The sequence below is a fragment of the Sesamum indicum genome, linkage group LG6 (assembly GCF_026168435.1).
Source record: "Sesamum indicum cultivar Baizhima isolate 11 linkage group LG6, ASM2616843v1, whole genome shotgun sequence".
Taxonomy (NCBI): domain Eukaryota; kingdom Viridiplantae; phylum Streptophyta; class Magnoliopsida; order Lamiales; family Pedaliaceae; genus Sesamum; species Sesamum indicum.
The window spans coordinates 27,661,759-27,677,678 of record NC_142662.1 but is presented as its reverse complement, the minus strand read 5'-3'; the positions used below and the strand labels follow the sequence as shown (position 1 = coordinate 27,677,678).

The following is a 15,920-nucleotide window of genomic DNA, read 5'->3' as shown; positions in this document are numbered from 1 at the left end:
TTGAAAAATGAAAAAGGAAAAGAATAAATGTAAAAGTATATAATTAGTATTGGAACTTCAAACGGGTGGGGTGGGTGTATGTTTGTGGCCAATCTTGTGGTAGGGCTGCTGGAATACTACTTACCTGATTGTTTATACTTCCGGGAAATTGATGGACAGACACGGAGGGGAGAGGCGCGCCGATCACTTAGCTACCACGTCATCTTTTCCTACCGACAGTGCCCACTACTATCACGACTTTCGCCAAGACCACTTGCACGGCGCCCATCACTACCACCAACCCGACCACCGTCACCACCATAATTTGAACAGCGAGCAGAATGCTTCAACTGGTTACCACCTCAACGCCAGCTCCAATCACTCGCTTCCCCTTTCGGGCCAGAAGAGACTACTTTCTCACCCTAGTAATACAAAACTTTTAGTTTTTGAATTACTGATTTTTAACCTCGTTTTCTCCCTATTTTTAACTGTAATCTTCTGCAGACGGTGTTGACTGTGGCGGTTTTGTGAAGCTATACGTGGTAGGAATTCCAAGAGAAGCTACTGAACAAGATGTAAGTAGTACTGCTGACCTAAATTAACCCTCAAGTTCATGTTGCATTACTTAATTTTGATTTTGTTTCATCTCGTTTTTTCTTTTCAATATATTTATATTGGCAAATTATCATGCTTAGCACTTCTGAGTATAAATAAATGATATCTTTTACTTTCAGATTGGCGCTGTATTTGGAGAATATGGACACATTCTTGAGGTTGTTCTTCTCAAGGATAAACGGACCGGTTTACAGCAGGGTATGAGACAATAGTGTTTCACAAGACCTTGATACTTGAAATTAAATGGAAATCACTATTGGATTAAGTATTTCATCATGCTTTTACCATGATATGGCAATTCTGTGGAACATCTATGTATGATTTCACATCAATTTTGTTTCATATGTTCTCATTGCAAATGTATCCTAGAGCTCCTATCTGTTGATTGATTAAATATCTTGATTATGTTATGCTAAGGGAAGCATATAAACTATGGGAGAATGTAGAAGAGAAAATCCTATTGTCTCATTAATCCAAGGAATGTGCATCATTTGCCTTCAAAATGCAGAAGAGATAAAGTTTCTTTCAACTGTTTAGATTACTCAGAATACTCTTTCTTGACCAGACTTTATGTCTAAGAGTTGGAAAATTCCGCGTGCAATAATCCTCGAAAACTTAATTAAGTTGGGTGCTTTTCCCATGCCTTCTTTCTAATAGAATGATCTACTTTTGATTACTGTTGCCATGTTTTTTATTGTATGCATGACTATTCTGTTTTCTTTTGCTTACTTATCTACCTGTTGATGCTGTATGCTCTGCTGTTTAATGTATGCACATTCTCGCTTGTTGCTAAACCTGGAAGGACAATTTAACATTCTTTCCAATATCGAAGTATTTAACTTAAGTTTCTTGGTCTTATGTTCTTCTAGAGTGCTGCTTTGTGAAGTATGCAACCATAGAGCAAGCTGAACGAGCTATTGGTGCATTTCACAGTCAATATACTTTTCCTGGGGTAAGTTGTCTCATACTTCTTGCAGATTCCGAGAGTATGGATGCTTTCCCCCAGATACCTTTGATTTATGTGATACATCAATGTTATCCAGGCATTGATTCCTATAAAAGTTAAATATGCAGACGGGGAACGCGAACGCCTTGGTGATTATCTTCTCTATGACAATTTTACTGTCTTGTTTGTCATGATTTTCTTGCAATGCCGTTCTGACTTGGTTTTACTTAATGCTTTAGGATGAAACATTTTGGAAACTGAATTTCATTTGGATTTTTTAGGATGCCCCACATATATTGTTGCGGAAATCTGTGAATCATTTCTTGTGCACCATCTAACTGCCGAATATCTGGTGGGAATATTTGTGATGTGAAGATATTCTTTCTTGTGTTGCTTTGTCTATATTCCTTCTCTCCAAATGGTTATGTTCTTCTGGATCAAAGTGTTTCTTGTGCACTTGGTGGAGTCACAACCTGTTTGTCATTTGTTTTATTGTTTGAAATTTGATAAATGAATAGATCTATCAAGTTTCATGCCACTAGCCATTCTATCGGGCTATCAGCATTGAGAATGCAGCCTTCTTCCAATCTTAAGGTTTCATAATTGAATTTCTTTCCTATGAATAGTGTATATTATGCTCATCCATTATGATTTAAAATTTTCATTTGTTTAACTTTATATATTGCATATTGTGAGTTCTTACACAAGCTTGCAGTGGTACTTCTGCTTGCATGCTTTCTGACTTTAAAAAGATTTCTTTTGCCTCTTGCCGTTTGATTCCTTTCTCTGTCTGTAGGGAGCTTTGGTGCACATGTCCACAAATTGTATGTTGGCTGCTTGAATAGACAATCTTCAAAATGGGAAATTGAAGAAGTATGTAACTTTTAGTCGCTTCTTTGTTGATATTTGCCTATACATACTGTTGCGGTCTGGTCTTTTCTGCTGTCTCACACCTTGTCTCATTTTGATGATTATGCCTATATTCGTATACTGTGCACTCAGCTTAACACTGGCTTGCATTACTCCTTTGTCTTGTTTGCCCCTTGTAGCTTGATAAGAATTATACGTAGCCCTTGCTTGTTGTTTGACTTTAAGCAGTCCACATGGACAAGTTCCAAAACAGGATATGACTATGACTTCTCTATTTGTATATTTTCTGCTGATATGGTTGGTACTGTAATGGCATGATGTTTAGTGGGGATGCTACATTTCTTAGTTTCAAATGTATGTTGGCTATAACAGTTGCAGGACAAATCTGTTCTTCTGTTCAAAAAGGGTCTTGTTTGTTTGTATTTTAAAATTCTGCATGCTTTTGATTAAGACTAAGATAAATACTTCAGATACACATTGTTTTTGTTTCTTTGTCACTTTTGAAACCTAGATAATAAAGGTCTGAGTGAATGTTTTTGCCGCCAGATATTTTCGCCATTTGGTGTTATTGAAGAGATTTTCATTGTCCGGGATGAATTCAAGCAAAACCGAGGTGTGTACCTTGTAATTTCTCGCACTCCACAGCTAAGTTTGTTAAGAGATTGCATGAGGCTTGAGAAAATGCTTGACTAATAAATTGGGGTTGCTCCCACCATCCCACTAGTTTATTTTCCTGTCTATTCTCAATGCCTCAATATAAATCTTGAATTTGTGAAAAGAGCCATCCTTTTACATTTTGTTGTGATTGGTCCGCATTGGTCGCTCTGGCTATTGTGGCTCTTGGATTCTGGCACATTGAAAATCCTTGCTTGTCGCTATTGATTTTCTATACTTTTTCCTCATGTGAACTTTTTCTGGCTTCAAAGGATGTGCATTCGTCCAATTTTCTTCTAGACATATGGCAGCTGCTGCAATTCAGGCTTTACATGGAAAATTTGTGATGAGAGTAAGCCTTCTATGTTTGCATGCGTGTGTATGTGTGTGCAATTTTTTCTATTTTATTTTGTTTCTTCATAGTTAATAAGTTATTCCTGAGATACTTTTTCTTTAGGGATGTGATCAACCGCTGATAGTTCGGTTTGCAGATCCCAAGAAGCCAAGGATAGGGGATTCAAGGTACCATGAATTTTGGCAATCCTTGCAACTGATGTTTTTTCTGATGACAATTGCAGATCTTGTAAAAGTGTTGTCTTGTGTCTGTAATCGTATGCATTCCTTTTCCAAGATGAAGAGATGTGCAATTTTTGTAACCGTCTTATTTTTTGCGAATTGCTGGACTGCCAATGGTCCGTTCTGGCAAATTGAGCATTTTAGTTTAACAGCTGATTTTCTCCCATTACAAAATGGATGCAGACACACACACACACAAAAAAAAATGCATTTGATAATATTTGGAAACCATCAATTATGTTGATAAAAGTTACTACAGAGTTACACTGATGTAGTAAAACACAGTGATTAAATTCTTTGTAAAGATAATCCTTTTTTTGAACCAAGATAACAGATTCTAGAAATAAGAATTGTCAAGAAACTTGATTGCATGCTTGAGAAATGCCTAATACAGTCTAAACAAATTAAAAAAAGTTTTGTATTTACATATATGTTATCTATTGTCTGCATTATACCTCTTTTGTCACTGATCTTTGTTGTGGTCTTCATCTACGTGTTGCTTTGTGTACGTTTTCTGCAGGCCTGCTCCATATATGAATGATCCTTCTAATGGGCCTATGCAATCTAATGAAAAACAACACGTGAAGGTAACATATTATTGCTGGTCATACATAGCCTGCGGAAGAGATATATCACTCATTCTCCGATATGTTACTCATTTTTACAATAAGCTTAACATTTTGCGAAATTGTACGTGCTGGTGTTTTCTGAATTCCTATCATAGACCTAGAATTACTGATCTGTGTATAAAACTTATATAACTTTCTTCTGCTGCTAGTTTTCATATAAAGATATCTAAGTTGCTCTCTATTGCATTAAGTTGTTTATTCCCCTTAACAAGTTGTGGTGCTGGGTTGTGTTTCATGCAAGCATTTTTTTCCTTGTGGTTAATCTATTATAAGGAGTATTTGAATTGCAATTGGTTTGTTGGCAACTTACTCTGATGTTTTTGTTCTTGATGCTTGCATATTGATTTGACTAGTTATATTAAAGATTCTATTTCAATTGCATGTCTGCTGTGCTGGGCTTCTGGGAGATTTCTTCTTGTCTCTTGTCTTGTGATGAATGTGACTTGAGGAACATCTTTAACAAAAAAAAGATGATTTGCATTGACTTCTTCACTCCATGTTGTAAATATGCCTGTCGTGTATATTTTCAGTCTTCACATTCAGGATGCAAGACGACAACAATTACAAGCAATGGTACTACACCTGTGTCTCATGCATGTGATTCAGTTGCCGAGATAGAACACACTATAGAATGTGACTGGAGCGAGCATGTCTCACCTGATGGAGACTTGTATTATTATAATTGTGTAACATGTGAAAGCAGAGTAAGAACTCCTTCTCTTTCTGCAAAGTTTTTGTTCTCCATTATCTGGATTATCTTGGATTGTGATGGCTCCATAATATGCCATTAGTGGGAGAAGCCTGAGGAGTATGCACTTTATGAACAAGAACTGGACAATTTTGAAGACCAGCAACAACAGCTGCAGGAATCAAAACTACACGTCCATTCTTCCCCAGAGGTGTCTGAAGCACAAAAGGCATAGCTGAAGCTCAGAAACTCGATGACAAGAGTTGCAGCAGGGTCTACTGCCATCCTGAGATATAGCTCCTTCACCTGCTATGGTTAGTTTGAACCGACTGCTTTTTACCTGTTTGTGATGCTAAGAAGTTTCACTTGGTATAAAGACACCTTAATGTTGAGTCAGCTGAATTTACCAATTTGTCAAATTATGCTAAAATCTTTTTGTGTTATCATGCAGCAATGGACCAGGAAGAAGTTTTGTGGTGAACATTTTACTGGAATTGGTGAAATTGAGGGGAAGTGCACTGTACTTATCTGGATGCCCACTTAATTGCAACCTTCACTGATTCTTAACAACAAGACCTAGACATGCTCACTTATAATGGTTGTTTTGGCAACTTGTATATTTATGTTATATTATCTACTGTGTTGGCATGTGTCTTGCTAATTCTTACCACTTGCCAATTACAAAAGGTTTCATACTGTTTCTTATGCATCACATCCAATCTTCGACATGCATTTCCATGAGGAGTGATTTCCTATGGGCTTGGTCGGTCAGGTGAGGTGTCTCTTTGCATTAGTAATACCTTTCAATTGCAAAGGCAAATGCGGCCTGAATGTGGGTGCCTGAGCCTATATGATGATTCATTCTACTATAACAGCTTAAACATTCAAATGCCTAGGATGGGAACATGCTTGGTCTAAAAGTATCCAGGCTTCTATTTCTTTCACCAACTTTTTCAAACCCAACTCGAGCAATGGATAATGGGTTCCCTTGACAGCACTTCAACATCACATGAATTAATCTACTACTATATCTGGATGAAGTCTAACTAATTTGGTTGAAGTTACTCTTTGCTGAAGAACTCTTGGAACTTTGTTGATAGTAAAGTTGCAAAAACAGTTGATCTTTCCATTTTTAATTTTATCTGAGCAGTCAAAAATAGCCATGGTAGGTACGAGTGTCTTCCAAACAAGTACTGAATGACTTGGACATGGTGGATGGTCATGATCTTTTTAGCGATTAATGGGTAATCTTTTCACGTTGTTTCAGTAAGTGATGGGTCATTGGTGAGTTAAATAATTCATTCCTGATGATGACCTCCAAGCGGAAATACTACTTTGGACATATCTGAGTGGTGTGTGTATGACAAGAAAATGTTTCACTGCATGAATTTCTCAAAGTGCAACTGCAGTGCGAGAACAGCAAAGATGTTTTTACATTAGGAAAGTCCTACTAGGCAAGCACGAGGAGTGTGCACGATAAGGACGCTGTCTAGGAGGCGGCATCCAGCACTGGCTGTTGAAGTCTTCTTCTACTATCATCTCTTTCTTCATTGTAGTGTTCCTTTTCATCAAAAAATGAAAAAGAAAAAGATGAAAATGGTAGCTTGGTTATCGACATCTGATACCTTTTCGGTCCAAGTCCACTACTTGTAATGTTCAATTTTACTTATATATTCCCCTCATAATTCTCATCATATTTCTGAGATCCCACTTCTTTAAGAATGAGTTTTCTACCGTTGCAGTTCACAGACAACTAGAACAAAGCTTCTTGGTGAAACTGAAGCCCTAGCCTTCCATATTCAGCATCAGAGCCAAAAGACTAAACGCGCTTCCCCTCTACATAAAAGGAAAGACACGGATGTGGAAGTTAAAAGTACAAGATTATGGAATTAAGAGAAGAAAATCTCAGGTTTCTTGGCCTATCCATCAATCATCAGAATCAGATACCGCATTGCACAACGCCCTACCATAATTATCATTTGTATAATATAATGGAAACGAATGGTGAATACTTCACCAATTAGGGTTTTGCAACTTTTGTACTAGAAGATTACTCATGTCTTGACTAAAGAAGACTACATACTAGAGATTAATCTACAAACTTTTCCTACTATAGGTCAGTAATGAGAGGCAAGACATATCATACAAAATCAACTTCAGTGTTTACTACTCTTCCTTTTTGGTTGCCGACCATGGCACAACATCTTGAAGAAGCCCATGGTCAGTCAGCAAAGCAGAAGACTGATCAGAGCAAAAGCGCAAACTTTGTCCACCACCACCACCAGAACTAACAGTGTTGTTGGTGGGACCTGCATGAGTGTAACCACAGTTCAAGAGAACTGAGAAATTGAAATGTTGTTGAGGATGAGATAGAACCATTTCTGCAGACGGACCATCTGGGGCCGAGAAGGCGGAATAGGGTGGTAGCGCGTGGACAGCGGCAGGGGACCGCGGCATTACTGGGGTTGGATGCGTGTGTTGACCTTCATATGTTGTGACGACAATGCTAGGATCATTGCAAGATCTCTCAACCCTTTTTTTGACATTACATGATGCACTTGTGCACCTATAATAGCTCCTGCAAAAATGTGACAATAAGAAACTACATTAATAATAGAAAGAACACACACTCACACACACATATATGTATATATATGTCTATGTGGGGTTTCCTATAAAGGTCTAATTAAATCTGAAAATCTCCTGTAATTTCCACCTAGCTAGGTAGCAGGTGAAGATTTAACTAATAATGAAGGGCGAAGGAGAAACGGAAGGTACCCACCTAGGAAAAGGGCTGTTCTTGACAGCTTTTTGGCCATACTTTCTCCATCGGTAGCCATCTTCCAGATGATCAACCTCGCTCTTTGTCATGAAAGCAAATCTTGGCTCTCTCTGCCTCTTCTGACTCGCTGTTTTCTTGGGTTTCAACCTGTTCCCACATACCCCAAAATAGCAAACATATATAATATCAGTTAAGTGTTTCTCTAATCACATCATGATGTCAAAAGAAACAAAACCAACACGTACACAAAACACATACATATATCCCCACATGTGTAGCTAATTATTTAAGGTATGTTCAAGAGAAGTACATCCATATCCATATATGTGTATGCGCATAAGGACATATATACTTACAGTTTCTTAGTCTTGTGATTTTCCTCCTCCTCCTCCTCCTCCTCCTCTTCTTCTCCATCCACTATCTCTTTAGTCTGTTCATCATTCTGGCCAGCAGTTGATTCTGAAGAAATAGAGGAAGAATTGGGTGTGGTTGGTGGATTGAGGAACAGCTCAGGTGAATGGTCCTGAGGCAAGGGTTCCACTTGCAGTTGCACAGATGGTATAAGAGTCCCTTGCAAGAGATCAAAGAGAGAAGGGCCAAAGTCTTGCATACTCAGCAGCTCCATGAACCCTAATGAGCTGCTGCTCTTTTCAGCTTCACCGTACTCTAACAACTCCATATTTGGATAATGATCCAAGAAGGAATTGAAGATAGATGATGATGATGAGTGTTGGAAGTAGTAGTAGTAGTAGTCTGTTTTACTCACCTTGAAAATCTGTCTTTCATTTAATGTTTGGGTGTGGTAGAGAGAGAAAGTGAAGGAAATGAATTTTGGGGGTGTGGAAGTAGAAAAGAGAAGAGGAGAGTGGAAGTGGTAAAAATGGTATATTGGGGTGTGGAGAAAGGGTAGAAAAGCATTAATAAATGGAAGGGGAAGGGGAAGGTGCAGGAGAAAAGAGTAGAGTATTGAATTCAAAGGTTAGTTTTGACGGGTAAGCCAGTTAAAGTGTGAACGCGATCGACTGACACATGAGCTGATTACGGCAAAAAAGGCTCCTCCTCTTTTTTCCATTGTATTCCCATGTGCTCTGTCAAGATTTTGCATCACCTTTATTATATATTATTTCTTGCAAGCTTTCACACACCGAAACATATATCCATTTCCACCCCCACCCCATATGAAATCGCAACTTTGGGCTATAAAGGTCTAGTAATGTGTTGTGTATTTGGTAATTGAATGTAGTGAAAGAGGAGGAGGTGTAGAATATTGTAAATTTGAATATATGATGATGTAGTGAGGTGGAAATTGGTAGTTGAGTAGCAATAAATCATGAGAGAGAGAGAGAGTAGTGTTGTAATGGTGTGATGATCAGTAGGAGTCGGTGGTACGTATAAGGTGGTGGTGGTAGTAGTAGTAGTATTTGGTTTGATGTGCTCCTCCTCAGTCCTCAGTCCTCAGTGCTCATTATTCCTCAATCCTCAAACTCAACTCTCATAAAATCATAATCATAATCATAATAATAATAGTAATGTTGAAACCTCCTTCATATGATGGCATGCATGTTTAGTGAATGGGAATGGGCTCATTATATATGGCCTACACACTCCACATCACTCCCTCCCTTTTTTTTAATTTATTTATATATATCTAGAGAGAGAGAGAGAGAGAGAGGGCCCCTTTTTGCGTGTTCAATTTAAAAACCAAATCTTTCCAAATAACTTTTAACTTATTCAAATTTAAACGCGTGAATCCCCCCTTCCCTTTCCCTCCCCTCCCCTCCCCTCCCATCTACTTGTGAATGGGTTATAACTCATTCTCTCATCATCCCTAATTAATATAAGTAACAAGGTGCAGTTATGTATGTATCACATATTCCTAATACAAAATTCATTATCATCATAATTAAATTAAACATAAGTGGGTGGACATCATCAGCCCGTAACCCAATACCCATGCATTATTAACGCGTTTTGGGAATATTCTGGTGTGGGGGTGTGGGTGCCCCTCTCTGCCTTGCCTTGTATTCTACGCTCCCTCCCTCTCTGCATCCCATCTTCATTTGTACATGGACTTTCACCTACTCCTAGCTTAGTGTGTGTTGGGTTAGAGGGCTCGCTCATGCCTCTATTCATTTTTCAACTTTTTATTATATTATTGTGACTTTATTTCAAAATTAAAATTTGGATTCTAAGACATCAATTTGGGCAATAATAATAATAATTTTGTTTTAAATCAAAGGAGGAGCATTTTAAATCACTTCACTCATAAAATGGTAACATTTTGAACTTGTTGAGTTTATAATTATATGTTTATATATTGTTGGAATTATTGTTGTTACAAAGAGAATTAAGAATGCAATGGGGGGTTTAGAATTGAATGGAGTTGGTGAGTATGAAAGCATGAGTATTGTTGTTGTTGTGTGTTGACAGCCACAGAAATACATACAAGTAATTGAAATTTGAAATAATAAAGTAGAATTGTAGGGTTGGTTTGGAGTAGGAAAGAGAAATAATGGAGAAAATTACAAATAACAAATCAAATTAAGAGGTTTTGTTTTGTTTTGTTTTCTATAGTAGTAATTAAGACAGGGTAGCAATAGCAATAGCATAGTGGATGGATGCGTGTAAAGGGATTTAAATTGTTGTTATTATATTAGTGTGATGCGCCTCCCCCTTCATTATGCCGGATTTTAAGTAAGATTGGGTCACCATTTTTTCTATTTAGCTTCATTAATCAGAATCACGACTCCCCAGCAGCTGCTATTGTTGACCGTTTACACGTGAAAACCAAAGCCTTCCCCGCCCCATACATTACTACTGTATGACACACTAATTTGCATGGACATTCAATTGAACACAACATATTATGTCGCCCACATCCTCCACCACAAAAACATTCTTCTTCTGTTGACTAATCTCCATTTCATATCTGTTGTACTACCAGATTCAGTCATCGCCATTACGTTTTCATGGATCCCCAATTTAATTATCAATGTCGCAACTTGTTGCCCCGCCCCATATATATATAATTGGGCTTACAACCTTAAAATTATTGTTGCTTATGCCCCATAATCTCTTCCATTTAGAAAACATGAAGAAGATGTAGTATATTCACATATAGTGTGGCTTTAATTCTATAATGCTCATTTTTACCTGCTTTTTGCTTTGTCTCTACTTTTATAGTATCATTATTAACAAGACAAGAAACTAACAACACAATAATTATAGCAAAACCATGAAATATATGTATCATGATCATGATCAATTAAAACAAATGAAAATAAAGAAAAAAGAATGGAGGTCCAACGTATGCAGGTATGGAGTAGTGTTGATGATGATGAGAAGCAGAAGCAGATGAAGCATAATCTTCATCACTTCAACTCTGATTTGTAATGCCAAAATGTAATGGGCTGTGTCTCTGAGAGCCCTTTCCATTCCCATGGTGGACTCAGAGTTAGGAATCAGGATTCTCACCTTCCTTTGAAGCCCAGGAGGCCTAATACTGTATGGACGACGTCTCCTCCTCTCCACCTGCACTTTGCTACACAAATCAGGGGCCATGATGGTGAGAATTGAAGCAGAGGTGGATGATGAGCTTATTATATTAAAGTGGATGATGAGGATAACATAATTGTAGCTACTATAATTCAGACCCATTCATCATCATTACTTATTAATTCATCTTAATGCACATGCTTTTTTAAATAACATAAAAGATTAGTAGCATTCATTATTTTATTTTTGGGTCCCAATTAACAAACTTTATCTAATTATATCCCCATTGTTTGTGCTCCTTTCATCCCCGCCCCCTCCCTCTTCTATTATTCATTTTCTCTTTAACAAACCCAATTTCTTGCATAAATTTTCCAAAGAAAAAAAATACACACACAATATTTAAAATTCTGCATTACTTAACTGATTCTTAAATTAAGGTATAATCAGTGTGAAAACATGAACAGGGAGACACCTATCAATGTTCTATCTTGGGAAGGGGGTGCAAATAATTTCGTATTTTCTTTCTTTTTTCTATTGGGAGTGGGGGGTTAAAATAAATTATAACGGAATTTTTTGAAATTTATCATAATTACAATTATTCCATTATTATTTAAAAAATTATAAATACCTCTCTTACAGATACAATCACTTAACAAATACCCCCTCGAAACAACTAATGTATTAAATGATCGTTAATTTTAGAAGATTATTTATAATTTTTTAAACAATTAATAGATATTTATAATTATAATAAATTTAAAAATACCCATTATAAAATTATTTGCAGAATTTGAAGATACTTAATACTGGAATCGACACACAAGCAAATTAAGATTCGATCCAAATACAGATTTTGACTGTATGGGCTAATCCAGCCCAAATGCAATTGGTGAACAGCCTGTTTCGTATTCAGTTGGACCCAAGACTTTAGTTTAATTCTAATTGGTCCGGCTGTGGTGGGCTTAGTTCGATATTCAATGATGTATTAAAAATTGGATTGGGTTCAGCGGTTGAATGTTCGTTCATGAGACTTTCCCAGACTTACTCTTCTTCACTGGCAAACACCCAATTTTAGAAAGGGTAAGAAGCAAGCAATAGCAATGTAAAAAAGTTGTATACCAACATCCATGTCCAAATAAATGGGAAAATCACCTGCTTTAGGGCTTCGCATTTGGTGCATGAGATATTGGCTACCAACAGTCGCCAATCCTGCGACCTAGTTTCAACTCTTTGTTTGTGGAAACATGGATAACTGAAGAGGCAGATTTCAGGTCTGTGCGTGAATCTAACGTCCTTAGTGCATACCTATGATGGGGGACTCTGATTTGGATTCTCAATTTTCCCGTCTCTTGTAATTCAATGGCGTCGATATATGTTAGATTCACGCACAAACTCGCAATCTGTCTTTTCGAATGATACTCTTGAGCTTGCCTATTCAATTCTTCCTCCTATCTGCCAGTTCGCGTCAATTCAGCTACCGTAGCAGAGGAAAGTCTTTGTCTTTGGAGGGTTTTCATTGATCTGGTTTGTTCTCCGGTTCCGAGTCTAATTTTTCCTGGTGTTAATTGTAATAATCAATTGTTGATTCGTTTTGTATCTGATTCGATTTGTTGATGGAATTCTTTGATCGGTTGCTGATGGGAGAATACAAATTTTGGGAATGAGATTTCTTTTCTACAATTAATTAATATGAATACCCGATACCCGTGCTGATTATGGTCTTCCATTTCCTTTTTCTTATTATTCATTACTTACACTAATTGTGGGGAACTTTACGAGGATTGGATGGTTGGATTGAACTTGGCATCTTTTTTTTCCAAAGTTTTGATCTTTGTCTTAATTTTATCGGTGGATTGGATACCTAGTTGAATTGGTTTGCTCCCTCTTACTTTGCTGCCCAGAAGCTGAAGCTGAGTATTCTGTGGTTTAATTGCCAACAACTCATAATCAATCACCAAATATGATATAATTGAATTTCTTTTCGCTTCTGATGGATTATGTCGTGGAAAGTTTATTGCCATCTTCTTGAGTGAACTGAGGAAATTAGAATTTGATTTTAATCATAGAAAACTTGCAAAACAAGCAAAGATAGTGTTTCCCTGTGCTATTCAGAAAACATGCTTTCTACTTGACGGTGTAGTTTATGATCTTAAGGGTAGATTACAACAAGAAGCAATTTGTAATTTTTCAAACAACGGGGAGGTATTTATAATTATGATAAGTTTTAGGAAAGCCTGTTGTAATTTACTCTAAAACTAACTCTGTAGAGGAGATGGTGTGGTATATCTTTGTTGGCTTCTTCAACAGAAAATATTGATAATGAGGACTCAAGAATCAATTCTTTTGGGCAAAGACCAATTATCTTGGTTCTGGAAAAGCAGGGATATATATTGTTTGGTAATCTTGATTTTATCAGTGCTATGTTTCCAAACAAAAGACTGAAACTAATATTAACAATCTGCTTCAAATTGAAGCAGTACATATTAATTATCGCAGATATGTAATTGGCTATGAAGTCAAAGTAACACATCACACAGAAGCACCAAGTCCAAGTTAAGAGGATTAAAATTACTGATCAAGTTTAGTATTTAGACATTGAAGCACTAACTCAATGTTAAGGATCTAGTCTATGCACAATCACTGCAAGATAAAATAGAATTCAGAAACCTGAAACTAATTAGTCTCCAATCTAACAGTAAAATCAAAGTAATTTGAGTCTAACGAGACCTAGGAGGTTCTTCTTCGCTATATTCATGGCCTTTGCTATTCCTGATTCCTGCTTCCACATCTTGCATTACTGATTTTGCTGGTTTCTTGGTCTCAAGAAATCTAGATGGTGCTTGCAATAAGCTCCATTCGTTTCAAACGCCTTAAACAAACTCACGAACAGATCGATCATAAGCTTGCTGTCATAATTGTTTTCTTTGAATTTAAGCAAAACTGGATGAGCCCTTTTCCTGAAGTGTCCCGCCACGAAATCTTCAAAATCCTGTGGAGGTTGTCTTAAAATCCTAATCATCTTCTCACACGTTGACATGAAACGAGAATGCTCCAGAGAATGTGGGCTTGAACTCGAGATTAGATCCTGAATCCCTCTAAGAACTTGCAGAAGATTAGACTCATTAGGGTTCCACTTCCCTTTGTTATTGTTTCCTAGCCAATTCTGCTTCAGGCGGTCGAACCATGTTTCACAAGGGGTAAGGCAAACCCTGCCATCACGCCATAGGCTTGGGTTCAAATCAAGGTTATAGGAGCGGTAATGGAGCTTTGGTGGAGTAGATGGATAGTTTCTCGGGAAACATATGTCGAAGAAGAACAAGCAATGGTGATAGGGAGTGCCCGGTGGGCCAATAATGGCTGCCCTCAGTAGATCAATCCTATGTTGATATGCCCTTACGAAAATAGAATTCGGTATGTTTTCAGCCAATAGACTCCATTCTTGTTCAATCCTTCTGCTGAAATTAGATCCACAAACAGTCTTTTCCAAACCGTGAGGCCTGTAACTCAAGTAATGGTGATCACGAGGAGGATGGCTAATTATGTCGAAGTTCCTGAAACGATTGAAACTCCGTTCAACTGCATCCTCTATCTCTTCTATCTCCCCAAATATCTTCTTAATTTCTAGGTCTTCAGAATTGGTTTTTCTCCTTTCTATGTTGGACGCTGATGGAAGATGTTGATCCATTTAATTATGTTGTTTGATCATTGATGAAACTCGAAAAACTAATTGAATAGGAACGACTAGTGATTCATGATGTAATTCTCAATCTCGTAAATAATGGAATAATAATGACTAAGTTGAGATATTTTATAGTAGTTGATTGTGTCAGGAGTTTGAAGCATTTCATTCCTTCTAAACTTCTGGACAAAGACAACTTCTCTTCACTCGGACAACCAACAAAGTTCGACTTAGCATCAAATTCTTGCTCACCATTTTAACTCTTAAGCATAAACCAATGCATTGATTCACGAGTCCTATAAGAAAATCAATGGACTCGATATGTCTCAAGTCTTATAATGTGCATACAGTTTGAATTCATCTGCAGGTGGGCCTCTTTAAAGTTTTAATATATACAAATGGCTGGCTGAATTTTTATGTTCCCGGAAACAGTAAAAGCCCATATCTACTACCTAATTATCCAATATATTAAATAAATGAATGATTGTTGCGGTACTGTTTTATTTTAAAAAGACGTACATATGCTACTAATTAAGGATTCATTGTAAATCTTATTGAAAAATATTTCTTTGGTATGTCATATTAGTGTTAGAATATTTGATTTTCTTTGAGCTGATAGACCCTAGATTTTTATTTCCTCCTTTTTTTAAAATGCAATTGGGTGATGGATTGAGAAAGAAAGATCAAAATGACATGATATATTACTTAACGTTAGTCGTTGGTTAGTTATTAGTTGGGAGCATGTTGTGTTTGGTACGTCTGAACATTTGAATTTTGCTACCCGAAAACAAAAATGAAACACGTATATAGAAATTGAAAACACACATACAGCTTGACCAAGTGGATAAGCGGCAAACACCTGTTTGACTCGTTTCCTGGGAAGGTGGAAGAGGTACCAAACGACAACATTCAGTTAATCTAATCTTGATCTCCTCCAATTCACCTTACACCTTTTTTGATTGGGGAGTAGAGTTTGTCTTGCTTTTTCTAAACACAAGACCTCACCA

General features: G+C 37.1%; 3 protein-coding genes across 3 annotated transcripts; 1 reads left to right on the top strand and 2 right to left on the bottom strand.

The window, feature by feature from the left end:
* The first annotated feature begins 48 nt into the window (after positions 1-48).
* Positions 49-5,689, top strand: LOC105163027 (flowering time control protein-related / FCA gamma-like protein). Its single transcript, XM_088881373.1, has 13 exons — positions 49-404; positions 484-554; positions 714-792; positions 1,464-1,546; positions 1,638-1,689; positions 2,337-2,413; positions 2,957-3,023; positions 3,337-3,416; positions 3,522-3,586; positions 4,161-4,227; positions 4,800-4,973; positions 5,061-5,271; positions 5,409-5,689. The coding sequence occupies exons 1-12, from the start codon at positions 152-154 to the stop codon at positions 5,190-5,192; spliced, it is 1,200 nt and encodes a 399-aa protein (XP_088737499.1). The 5' UTR covers positions 49-151; the 3' UTR covers positions 5,193-5,271; positions 5,409-5,689.
* A 1,232-nt stretch (positions 5,690-6,921) lies between these two features.
* Positions 6,922-8,554, bottom strand: WRKY23 (WRKY DNA-binding protein 23). The gene is made up of 3 exons (XM_011081230.3): positions 8,096-8,554; positions 7,740-7,886; positions 6,922-7,535 (listed from the first exon to the last, which is right to left on the bottom strand). The coding sequence occupies exons 1-3, from the start codon at positions 8,416-8,418 to the stop codon at positions 7,124-7,126; spliced, it is 882 nt and encodes a 293-aa protein (XP_011079532.1). The 5' UTR covers positions 8,419-8,554; the 3' UTR covers positions 6,922-7,123.
* A 5,311-nt stretch (positions 8,555-13,865) lies between these two features.
* LOC105163341 (putative ubiquitin-conjugating enzyme E2 38) lies at positions 13,866-14,928 on the bottom strand. Its single transcript, XM_011081654.3, has one exon. It carries the CDS (start codon positions 14,917-14,919, stop codon positions 14,029-14,031), a length of 891 nt encoding a protein of 296 aa, XP_011079956.1. The 5' UTR covers positions 14,920-14,928; the 3' UTR covers positions 13,866-14,028.
* Positions 14,929-15,920: the final 992 nt, after the last annotated feature.